Genomic DNA, 11,066 nt, shown 5'->3' with positions numbered 1-11,066 from the left:
GAGCACCAGCGAGTGGACTGGATGGGGCCCACGCGGGTGCCCAACGCACTGCCGTCTCACGCCGGGCTGAGCCCCGGCTCCCATGGCCGAGGCTGGGAGGGCTCAGGAGCCCGCCTGGGGCTGCCCAGAGGAAGGCGTGTGCCTGTGACGCTGACCGGGGAGCCCCGGGCTCCTGACCGCCCCAGCCAGAGCCAGCACCAGGCTTAGGGGCCGTCTCAGCTGCGACTGCCCTGCCCACCCAGATCAGGCCCTGGGGCCGCCGTCCACCTGGATCTCCTGCTGCCGGGCATGGGGGGGTGGGGGGCAAGGCGGCTGTGGTCCCAGGTACCTGGCACTTAAGCCCGAGGGGTAAACAAAATAAAACTTCCTCCATAAGAGCTGAGCCCGATTAGAAGACGGTTCTGTCGGGGGCTCCGTGTCGGCCGGGCAACCGTCATTGGCCTGGCTGTGCGCACTCTGACGTCAGCAGCAGAAACCAAAACTGACGTCACTTTGTGCTTTTACCCGGAAGTCCTGTGCTGTCTGTGGAGCAGGTAACGCTGAACAGGTGGAGCCTTTCACCGTCGGGTGCGCTGACACACAGTCAGCGGCGCGCACGCTCCCGCGCAGGCGTGACTCTGTGTGTCCGTCGTCGGTGTTGCTCCAAGACGGAGCATTTGGGCTGTTTCAGCTCTGACTTCTGTTACATAATGTTCCCAGCCAGCAGAGCACCACCGCCAGCCGCGTAGTTTATGCGTGTCCCGTGTATTTCTGGTTTTCATTTAAACCGTTGGTATGTTCGGAGACGTGGAAATTAGCAATTCCAGTCGGAGCCTCAGCCTGCTCGCTCATTCCTCCGTGCCAATTGGCTGGCGTGGGCACTGCCGCCCTGCAGCTGGCTCACGGTGGCGGGCTTGTCCAAGGGGAGAAGCCTCCTGGTCTCCGCAGTGACTCACGCCGCGTCAGGCTGTGGGGATGGGGCTGTCGTCACCGGTGCTCAGCGTCTCTCTCTCTCAGATGCTGCTGCTGCGAGAAGCCCCATCTTGTCTCCCGTCCCCAGCGGACGCTCGTGCACCTCCAGGCGCCTCGGGGCTTTTCTCCCCGAGCTGTGGCCATGCCTTCAAGAGTGATTTTGTGTTGTGGATGAACTTGGGGACCCCAGATGCTGGGACTAATGTGACGTGTGGGTCATAGGCTCACTGTGAAGGCTGGGCCGGCCGGTCCACTTGCAAGGCAAGATGACCAGCTCTGACTGGAACAGCTGGGCTCCAGGAAGCATGGGCCCTGCCTACCTCTCTGTGCCGTGAGCTGGTTGGTGTCAGGCTGGGAAATAAACAACACAGAGTCTGTCCGTCCGTCTCGGGTCAGAGCGAGCCCTGGAAGGTGCCCACGAGCTCAGGGAAGCCCCGCAGGTGGCTCGATGCTGTCCTGGCACGCGGCGCCCCCGGCAGTGTGTGGAGCAGGCTGAGGGCCACAGGAGGAGCCGGTTTGCTCCGAGCTCTTCCCGGAGATGGACGGCAGGGCAGGCCCATCCTCCGGCGGCGCACTGAGCACGGCTCTCTCCTCTCAGCCTGCAGGATGCTGGCATCGGGTTCATCCTGGTCATAGACCGCAGGCAGGACAAATGGACCTCGGTCAAGGCGTCCATCCTGAGAATAGCGGTAAGTGTCATTAACCGCGCCCGTGCCCCCCACCCCCTCCTCCTGGGCGGGTGACGCGGCCTTTCCTGCCTGTGGCACTTTGGGTTCTGGCCTGTGCTGCTCGGTGGGGCACCAGCTCGGAGCACCAGCCTGGGGCCTGGGGCAGGGCCAGCCCACACCTCCCTGGGTTCCTCGAGTTGCGAGCACAAGTGTGTGTGCACGTGTGTGCATGTCTGTGCACGTGTGTGTGCATGCCTGTGTGTTCTCAAGTGGATTATCACTCTCGGGGGCTGTGTTATAATTTGAAAACAATCTCCGCAGCTGGTTTGTCTCTGACATTGAGTGTGTGAGATGCTCAGGACACACTGTGCAGTCAGTCTTGAGGGTGATGAGAGTGTCACGGAAACCTTCAGGCTACAAGTTTGGGGATTACGTTGAATAGCTTTTCCTATGTGACTTTCTCCTTCTAAACGGGCTGTTTCTTCTTTAGTCTTACGACTAAGTCAGACTAGTAGCCGTCCTCGGTGGCCCTCGTGGCCACGTGGAGACCCTCCTGGTCCGCAGACCGCAGGCGGAAGAGCCGCTGGTCTGCGCCGCTGCTGTGCTGTTTTCAGCCGCGGGAATAGCTGACGTCAGCACAAAGCCCCCAGCGTCTTATTTTCGGCGGCGGCTTGGCCCTGCTCCCGAGCTGCGTGCGGAGCGCTTCTCGCCGGCTGAGTTTCACCCACCCCTGCCTCCCCACAGCCAGAGGACCGGGAAGTTCGCTGCTCTGCAGGCAGAGTGACCCCGACCGGCCCCCGGTGGGGGGACGGTCCCCCAGGCTCCTGCTCTGGGTCTTGTTCTGGCCTCTGAGGGGCTGTTGCTGTGCTGGGGTCTGGATGGGGCGGGAGAACTGATCCCTCCTCCCGGCTGCCTCATTACTTCCTCTGAACAACGCTTCAGGCGCAGTATCTGCCCCGACGCTCACGACCGACAGGGTCCTGTGCAAACCCGTCCCGGGGCTGCCCGGTCCCCGCTTCGTCCTCCTGACAAAGCGACTCCCTCACCGCCCTGCCCCTGCTTCCCGTCCCCACCAGGCACGCACTCTCTACGTCACCGTTTGCAACAAATCCAAACACTTCAGGACGTTTCAAAAGAAGCGTATTCACGTAGTATATAAATGTTTCATCGTCAGCTTTCCTTTGTTTTTAAATCCTTAGACGCTCACAGAGGACTTTGATGTGCCACCACCAGTTCACAGCCAGCATGTCCATTTCATTATTTTAAATTTGAAAATAAATTTGCTCATGACGTCACCTGACAGCCCAAATTAAGGATTAAATTGTAAAAGCCACTTGGGTCAGATGCACAAAGGACTTAACAACACATTTTTCTTGAATCAATAACTCAGTAAATTAGTCCTGAGCTGGCGGCCAAGAAGTTTCCAGTCAAGTGTGTTGCTGTTTTAAAAGGTAACACTGTTATAATAACAACATTTTCGAGTCCAGTAATCTGCTCAGTTCTTTTGCGTTTGTCTATCAGTGGTTTGAACCACCGCTCGGGCACGTCATGGTGTGTGCGGGCGTCCGAGTCAGACGCTTTGCCGTGGTGGTCACGGGCATCCCCGTGGGGTCCAGGCCTTGCCACACGCCACACCCTGGGGGGCCCTCACCCAGAGCCAGGGTGGCTGCCACTCATCCCTCCATACCCTCCCCTAGTGGCACGCCCCTCCAACCCTGGGGCAGGGCTGCACTCGGTCCCTGCCTGGCCTCCCTTCCTGGGAGGATACCCTCTGTTTGCACGCTGTGGGCCCTCGAGGCCACGGCCAGCCCCATCCGCCTTTGTGTGGCCGGCACACAGCCCGGGCCCGGGGCGAGACAGGAGAGCTCTGAATATCTCTCAAGCTGATCAGCCACTCCTGGTCAGATAATAAGAGATTCTCCAAATGCAGTATTGTTTTCTAAGAAACAGATACATTATTTTTAAAACCTGAGTAGTCATCGAGATCGCCAGTAGCCCAGGGTAGACCTGTGTAGGGTCAGGCTCTCCCGTGGCCGAGCATAAACATAGCTTCACTTTTCATCCAGTTGTTTTTTTGTTTCTTTGTTTTGTGGCTGCGCTGGGTCTTCATTGCTGCGCGCAGGCTTTCTCTAGTTGCAGCGAGCGGGGGCTACTCTTCGTTGCGGTGCGCGGGCCTGTCATTGCGGTGGCTTCTCTTGTTGCGGAGCACAGGCTCTAGGCGCGCGGGCTTCAGTAGTTGTGGCACGTGGGCTCAGTAGTTGTGGTGCGCGGGCTTAGTTACTCCACGGTATACGGGATTTTCTGGGACCAGGGCTTGAACCCACGCCCCCTGAATTGGCAGGCAGATTCTTAACCACTGCACCACCAGGGAAGTCCCTTCATCCAGTTTATAATGAGATGAATTTCTGAAGAGAGCTGGCTCATCTTCAAAACTTTGTGAAAATCATAACTGAAAAGTTAGGGACTTCCCTGGTGGCACGGTGGTTGAGAGTCCGCCTGCCAATGCAGGGGACGCGGGTTCGTGCCCCGGTCCGGGAGGAGCCCATGTGCCGCGGAGTGGCTGGGCCTGTGAGCCGTGGCCGCTGAGCCCGCGCGTCCAAAAAAAAAAAAAAAAGTTAGAATTTTCATGTTTGCACTGATTCTTATACAATAAAAATATAAATATTTCTCCTGTAAGCCTTAGGGTTCCCCAGTACTGCCTTAGAACTGCCCAGAAGTTAGCACTTTTCAGCAGAATTGTCAGAAATTCTCTTTGAACTCCAGTGGTTTTTGTTACAAGAATTCACTGATCGTTTTAATGCCAAAAGTTCTATTTATATATTCAACACATTTATTGAGACCTTAATGTGTGCCTGGCACGGTAGGAAGTGCTGGGGACAGGGGAACATAGCAGGAAATGTGTAGACTAGTGGAGTGCAGGTGGCTGACATTGTGACCAGATGCCGGACACACACACAGGGCACCGGAGATGGGCAGGGAGGTCGCAGGGGGTGGGGACACTGCGAGCCCAGCCTTCCCGCTCCCGGTCTGTGCCCCTCTGAGCTAGGTGTGGGGTCTGCGCTGCACCCTGGCTGTGTGGTGGGGACACAGCTGGCACCTTGTCCCTGTGCAGGGGAGCAGGAGGGGGCAGAGCTGGCCCACGACGCCATCCCCTGCTGTGGACCTGGACCACCAGCCTCGCTGGCCTTTGCTTTCATCCAGGGGAGCTTGGGGAAGAAGACCAGCTGGCTTCAGCTGGGCCAGAGCCCTTGAGGAGGGGCCGTCTGTCAGCAGCGGCCCAGCCCGAACGATTCCATCACGGCCCCGGGCCGTAGGCAGAGAGGCTGTTGATCCAAACACGCTTGGCTGCCCGAGTGAGCCTGGGCGCTTACATAATGTGCTGAAATTTGGGGCTATTTCAAGCCGCCATGTGTGCTGTCTCGTGAGCTGAGTTTTCTGTACCTCGGGGTGTTCTTTTTCCTTTTTTTGGATGCCTCTACCTCAGCTTGGAATAGAAAAATAAGGCATTGGAGGGTCCAGAGTCCAGTGTCGCTAAAATCAGACTTGCTGTGTCCCCATCAAGAGCAGAGCCAGCGGCAGCTCACCGGGTGTCAGTTTGACGTGCGTGTTTGCCTGTCACAGTTCACGGTCACAACCCACGGATGAGGCCCAAAGCTGAGAGTTCGAACATTGCTGTTTGTCCAATAGTTGGATCAAGGTTTGGACCATCCTCGGATGGATGTATCTTTCATAAGATACCGTGTATACTCTTCTGGGATTCCACTTAAAATTGAAACCCCCTTTTTCTCAACTACAGGAGTTTGTGGGGGAGTTGGGGGGCAGCTGGGGACGTGGGAGCAGAGGGTGCTGATCTGTGTCTGGAGCCAGCCTGACTCAGCTGAGTCCGTACCCTAGAGCATACCTTGAGGGAAATCACAGTGAGAGCTGTTTCTAGTCTGCATGGGGCAGAGCTCCAGTTTTTGCTTGTAAAGCGTATGCCTTCTGTGTGCAGAAAAGGTACAAAACCAAGTATCTGAAACACCAGGATTTTTAGGTCACATCCGGTAAATATTCCAAATGTAGCAAAATAATATTGTCCTAAACAACGCTGGTGACTTCCTACTGCGCGCTAGTTACTAGAGGTCTAAGCGCAACTTGGTGAGCACCTACAGCGGAGGGAAGGCGGGAGCAGAGCAAGCTCCAGGAGGGCTTCCCGGCTGAGGTGACCCTGCCGAGAGCTGGGAGGGGAAGGAGGCCTTGTCTGGGCAGAGGGATGGTGATCCGCCCCTCAGAACACAGACGGGAAGGCGGGGGGGGGGGGGGGGGGGGGGGGGGTGGCCAGGGCATGGCTCCTTCTGAGGGGCCTGGGGCACAGCGGGTGGAACACAGGTCACCGAGGGGGTCCGGTCATAGCACCGCTCTGGCTGAGGATAACGCATGGACTGGCCCCTTGGGAGGCCAGCGTTGACTCTTGAAGAGCTGCGGCTTCTAAAATAAGTAGCTCAGCAGAGCTGCTCTGTGGAGGGGACAGAGCACCTCCAGCCCTGGGCTGTGCGTGGAGAGGCCTTCATGCAGCTTTCCTTAAACTCACCTGCACTGCCGGTGGAGACTGGGCTTCAAAGGGCTGAGGTCGCCTACGGATGGGGTCGATGGCTGGGGGTCCGAGTCCAGGCCGGTGGGCAGTGCAGGTCCACACAGAATGTTCCGGGGGAGGACAGCTCCCCTGATGTGGGGAGTATTCGGTCTCATGATCGTCCTCCGACCAAAGAGATGCCCTTCCCACCGAGTTCTTCAATGTCTTTTCCATAACAGTGTTTATGACGGTCTCCACGCTGTCCACCTGGAGGTGGGGGGGTCTTAGACGGCCCCATCCTCAGTGCTCACACCCAACCTGCATGGGAGCCACCCTGGGAGCGAGGGGAGGCCTCTTCTCACGTCAGCCTCTCTGATTCAGACCCCAGGGTTTTCATCTGTTGGCACTGAGACACCAAGTTTCAAGTCTATATTCATCGCACAGACTTGTGTTTTTTGACTGCTATCAGACAAATATTATTGGTCAGGGTTCAGCTGCTCTGTTTGAAATCAAGTGTGTAGTCAGGCTGGGTAAATGTGACTTCGAGCAAAACTTAAGAAAGTAACATGCACTTGGGGAGTGTTTTCAAACCCCGTTCCCTGAGGCACCGGGGTTCCACAGAGCTTCTGCTGCGTTCCACTGCGTTCAGCTGTTTTGTAAATGTACGTGATGCCTTTGCATTGTATAAGGCTCTTAGAATATTAATTCAGAAACCAGCCTCTTTCTCTGCCTCCAGATTACATTTTAATGGTCCTCGCACCATCTCTCTGTTCCTCAGCCAATGAAGGTCAGCCTCAGAAAAGAAACACTGTTACTTTCAGGTTACATAGAAACTATGGTAATCACTTGATTACTGAGTAAGTTACAAGAAGATGTTATTTTATAGCCTTCATCCCAAATCTTCCATATAGTTACTCTACTTTTATTTTATTTTTATTTATTTATTTATTTGTTTGTTTGTTTTTGGCCGTGTTGGGTCTTTGTTGCTGCGCGTGGGCTTTCTCTAGTTGCGGCGAGCGGGGGCTACTCTTCGTTGCAGCGCGCGGATATCTCATTCTGGTGGCTTCTCTTGTTGCAGAGCACGGGCTCTAGGCACGTGGGCTTCAGTATTTGCAGCACGTGGGCTGAGTAGTTGCAGTGCATGGGCTCTAGAGCACAGACTCAGTAGTTGTGGCACATGGGCTTAGTGGCTCCACGGCATGTGGGATCTTCCCGAACCAGGGCTCGAACCCTTGTCCCCTGCATCGGCGGGCAGATTCTTAACCACTGTGCCACCAGGGAAATCCCATAGTTACTCTATTTTTAAAATAAAGTTTTTGGTTTGGAATTTCCCAGAGCTTTTCATACAGATGTTTGACTCCAAGGGGGAGAAAATTAATTTGCAGCTATAAATTATGATTTAATTTATATTTGTGTGTGTCTCATTGAAGTGTTCCCACTGGGCTGGGATCTCACAGTTACTCTCTTCAATATAAAGACTCAATCATTTAGAGACACGGAAAGACTGAAGCAGAGGACAAGAAGGGGACAGTCTTCTCCATGTTGACGGGACGGTGAGCACGGCTGGTGCCCCTCCTCCCGGGATGGGGTGGGCAAGTCCCCCACCCTGGGTTTCCTGGCCACCTGCCCTGAGTGGACCTCACTGAAGGACAAGGGCTCGTGTTACCTTGTAAGCTCAGACCACACCAGCTGTGAGGTGCGCATCAGGGCAATAGAACTGGGCTGAAGGCTAGAGCAGTGTGACTCGGTGTTGCCTCCAGAAAGAGACGCCGAAGGCGGTTTTCCTGAGGTAGTGGACGCCCGTCTCACGCCTGGTGGGGGCTACACGGCCCTCTTGCTGATGGGGACCCAGAGCACCCCCGTCGGGCTGCCCACCTTCTCGTCTCTGTCCACAACACTCAGCGGGCACCTGCTCTGGTGCTGGCACGGGGGACACGAAGTCCTGCCCTCCAGGGCTGTGACGGCGACATCCGTGCAGGGGCTGCAGAGGGGAGGGGTGCAGGGGGGAGGGGTGCAGGCAGGAGGGGCGGCGGGCGATGGAGGGGCGGCAGGTGTAGGGCAGGCGCGGCCCGGCTGGAGACAGGGTGCGGAGTCACAGTGGTGACCAGCGCTGTGTGCTGGTGTGCAGAGAGGCCGAGGAGTGCAGCAGAGGCCAGGAGGTGGGGTTGAGGTGCAGGAAAGCTCAGCTTCCAGGCGGCTGCGCGCTGGGGCAGAGCATGCCTGAGCAGACGTCTGGGGGGCTGTGGTTGACTCGTGGGGTAAAGATCAATAGAGGGGATTGAGGTCGGGTTCCATGAAGGGCCAGGACCCCGCCGTGGCCTGGTGAGAGTGGCTGGAGATCAGGCACGTGGCGGCCTGGGCAGGAGGGCAGGAGGGAGACAGGGAGCAGGTGTGCATTGGCCACAGGAACAGGATGGCGAGATCCAGCCCGAAGATGTGAGTCGTGTTTGGAGACAGAGGACGATGGGGCAGGGCTCCTGGGCAGACACGGAGGCTGAGCACTCGCTGCTGGAATTCAGGGTGGCCGCCCTGACGTGGTGGGAGGGCGGGCCCTGGGGCCGTGGGGCCACGGCCTCGCTGTGTCCGGTTCGGGGACGGGATAGCAGAACGCTATCTGCTGCCCGGGCGGCAGAGAGCTCGGCCTCCAGGACCGTGCGGTGGGGAAGGCGCTTTGTTATCCCCATTTGCAGATGGGGAGACCGAGGCACAGAGGTTAACTTGTCCAAGGTCAGGCACCTCGTACGCAGAGCTTACGTGAATGTGCGAATCTGCTCACGTGACCGTATCTACGGGTGTGCGCCTGGGTGTAAGCTTATCTTTAGCTCTGTTTTAGTTGATGCGTGTGTGTGTTTGTGGCTTTGTCTTTATTGCACAAGTGTCTTAGTTTCCTGGGGCCGTCATAACAGATACCATAGACCACAGAGGGGCTCAAACGACAGGAATCTCCTGCCCCCAGGTCTGCAGGCAGAAGTCTGAGGTCACGGTGTTGGCAGGCTGGTCCCTCTGCGGCTGTGGAGGGGCGTCTCCGTGCTCCCCCAGCGTCTCGTGGCCTCTGGACACCCTCAGCCGTGGTAGCCCCTGTCTCTACATCCATCCTCACACGGTGTCCCCGTGGGTCCCTATGCCCAAATGTCCCCTTTGTATTTATAAGGACACAGTCACGTCCGGTCATGGGCCTGCCCTAATGACCTCATCTTAACTCGGTCACCTCTGTGAAGACCCTAAAGACATTCTGAGCCACTGGGAACGTGGACTTCAAAATAAGAATCTGGGGGCACCAACTCAGCCTTAACAAGAGGTCAAAGCTCGTTTGTTTACAGTTTATTTTTTATTTATTTTTAGTTTTTAAATTTTTATTGAAATATAGTTGATTCACAATGTTGTGTTAGTTTCAGATGTACGGCAAAGCGATTCAATTATACATATACATAAATATATACCTTCTTTTTTTACATTCTCTTCCATGATAGGTTATTACAAGCTCCCCAAAAGGTCAGAGCTTTTGACCTTGAAGTTGATAAGCAGCATAGCACAGCTGTACCAAGCAGTGTACTTGCTTTTCTGTAAGAAATGGTGATGCTCTAACAGTGCAGTGTCTGTAACCATTTCCACTTTAGTCTGACGTTGGCGTGTTGGAAACACCCGCTCCGGTGGGCTGGTCCTCCCCGTTGGGACCGAGGGCCGCTGCGGGTGTGGGGACCCGGCTTGTAGCCATGCTGCCCGCAGACAGAGCCGCAGCCCTCTGTCCCCTGCAGGCATCCTTCCCAGCAAACCTCCAGCTTGTCCTCGTCCTGCGCCCAACGGGATTTTTCCAAAGGACGCTCTCTGACCTCGCCTTCAGGTTCAACAGAGATGACTTTAAGATGAAGGTACCGGTAAGTGCCCACCTCCTGTGAGGAGTGGCCTGGCTCCACCTGGGCACGGAGGCGAGGGGGCCAGGGAAGTGGGTGTGAGCGACCCCCAGCCTCAGAGGGACCCCTGTCTCACCTTCTCACTCCGGCCGGCACAGGACAGCCCGTGGCATCTGCCAGTTGTCCTTTAAAGGCAAAGGTTGCAGGGATCCCTTAGAAGCTGTGCACCCAGGAAGCCTGCGTCCCCCCAGGGAGGCCGGCCCACGTTGAGCCAGGTACCCAGAGCAACGTTGGAAGGGGTTGCCTGGCAACGCGCCCGTTACCAAGAGGACAGAGCCCACCCCCAGCACCTTATAACCTCTCCAACAAGACCAGCCAGGTTTCTCTTGGAATCTGAGAATCCCGGTATGGGTCACCGTCCCCGAGGTTGTCCCCTGCTCTCCGTGCTCAGGACAGAGAGTGCTTTGCCGGCCGGGGCCAGGTGTGCAGGCCACACTCAGCGGCCCTAGACCTCAGGCTCCAGGGTTTGAGGGGAAGGGGGTGCACCCGTTTTTGCAGCATCAAAAACCTTGGTTTCTGATGCTGGGGGCAGGGGTCTGTGCTCCCCAGGCCGCAGCCCGGCCCTCCCTCCGCCGAGCCATCTCCTGGGCACCAACGTCTCAGGGACCCACTTTGCCCATATTTGGCGAGTGACCCTCGCTAACAGGAGACCCCGGGTCAGAGGAAACAAGGCTGGGGTCCCACCCTAAGTGCGGTGGTTGCCCTGCACACGGCCCCATGGGGCTGAGCCCGTGAGTTCTCAAAACACGGTTTCACAGAATTCATCGCCAGCATCTCCTGTTCCCTGGCCCATTTTGGATCATTCTTTAGAATTAGAGAAGCATCATCTCGGGAAGGCTGCTGCTACAGTGTGTCCACGTCAGTGTTCTGGTGCCTGTGCTGACCTCGGTGCTAAGTAGAAAACGTTCAGAGGGGCGGTGTTCTCGCCTTTTTTCTGTCGTGACTCAGTAGACACGAAGCAGATGGAAATCACGGAGGAAGAGC

The 11,066-nt window shown here is 56.6% G+C and overlaps 1 protein-coding gene across 1 annotated transcript in view; it reads left to right on the top strand.

The window, feature by feature from the left end:
• MCF2L (MCF.2 cell line derived transforming sequence like) overlaps positions 1-11,066 on the top strand; it is an 87,433-nt gene that overhangs the window by 53,539 nt on the left and 22,828 nt on the right. Inside the window, exons 4-5 of the mRNA XM_007466364.1 lie at positions 1,550-1,640; positions 9,927-10,046. Of these exons, the coding sequence (XP_007466426.1) occupies positions 1,550-1,640; positions 9,927-10,046 (211 nt within the window). The remainder of the gene's footprint in view (positions 1-1,549; positions 1,641-9,926; positions 10,047-11,066) is intronic.

The sequence above is a fragment of the Lipotes vexillifer genome, unplaced genomic scaffold (genome assembly GCF_000442215.2).
Source record: "Lipotes vexillifer unplaced genomic scaffold, Lipotes_vexillifer_v1.1 scaffold791, whole genome shotgun sequence".
Classification (NCBI taxonomy): Eukaryota; Metazoa; Chordata; class Mammalia; order Artiodactyla; family Lipotidae; genus Lipotes; species Lipotes vexillifer.
This window is presented reverse-complemented; position numbering and strand designations above follow the sequence as displayed.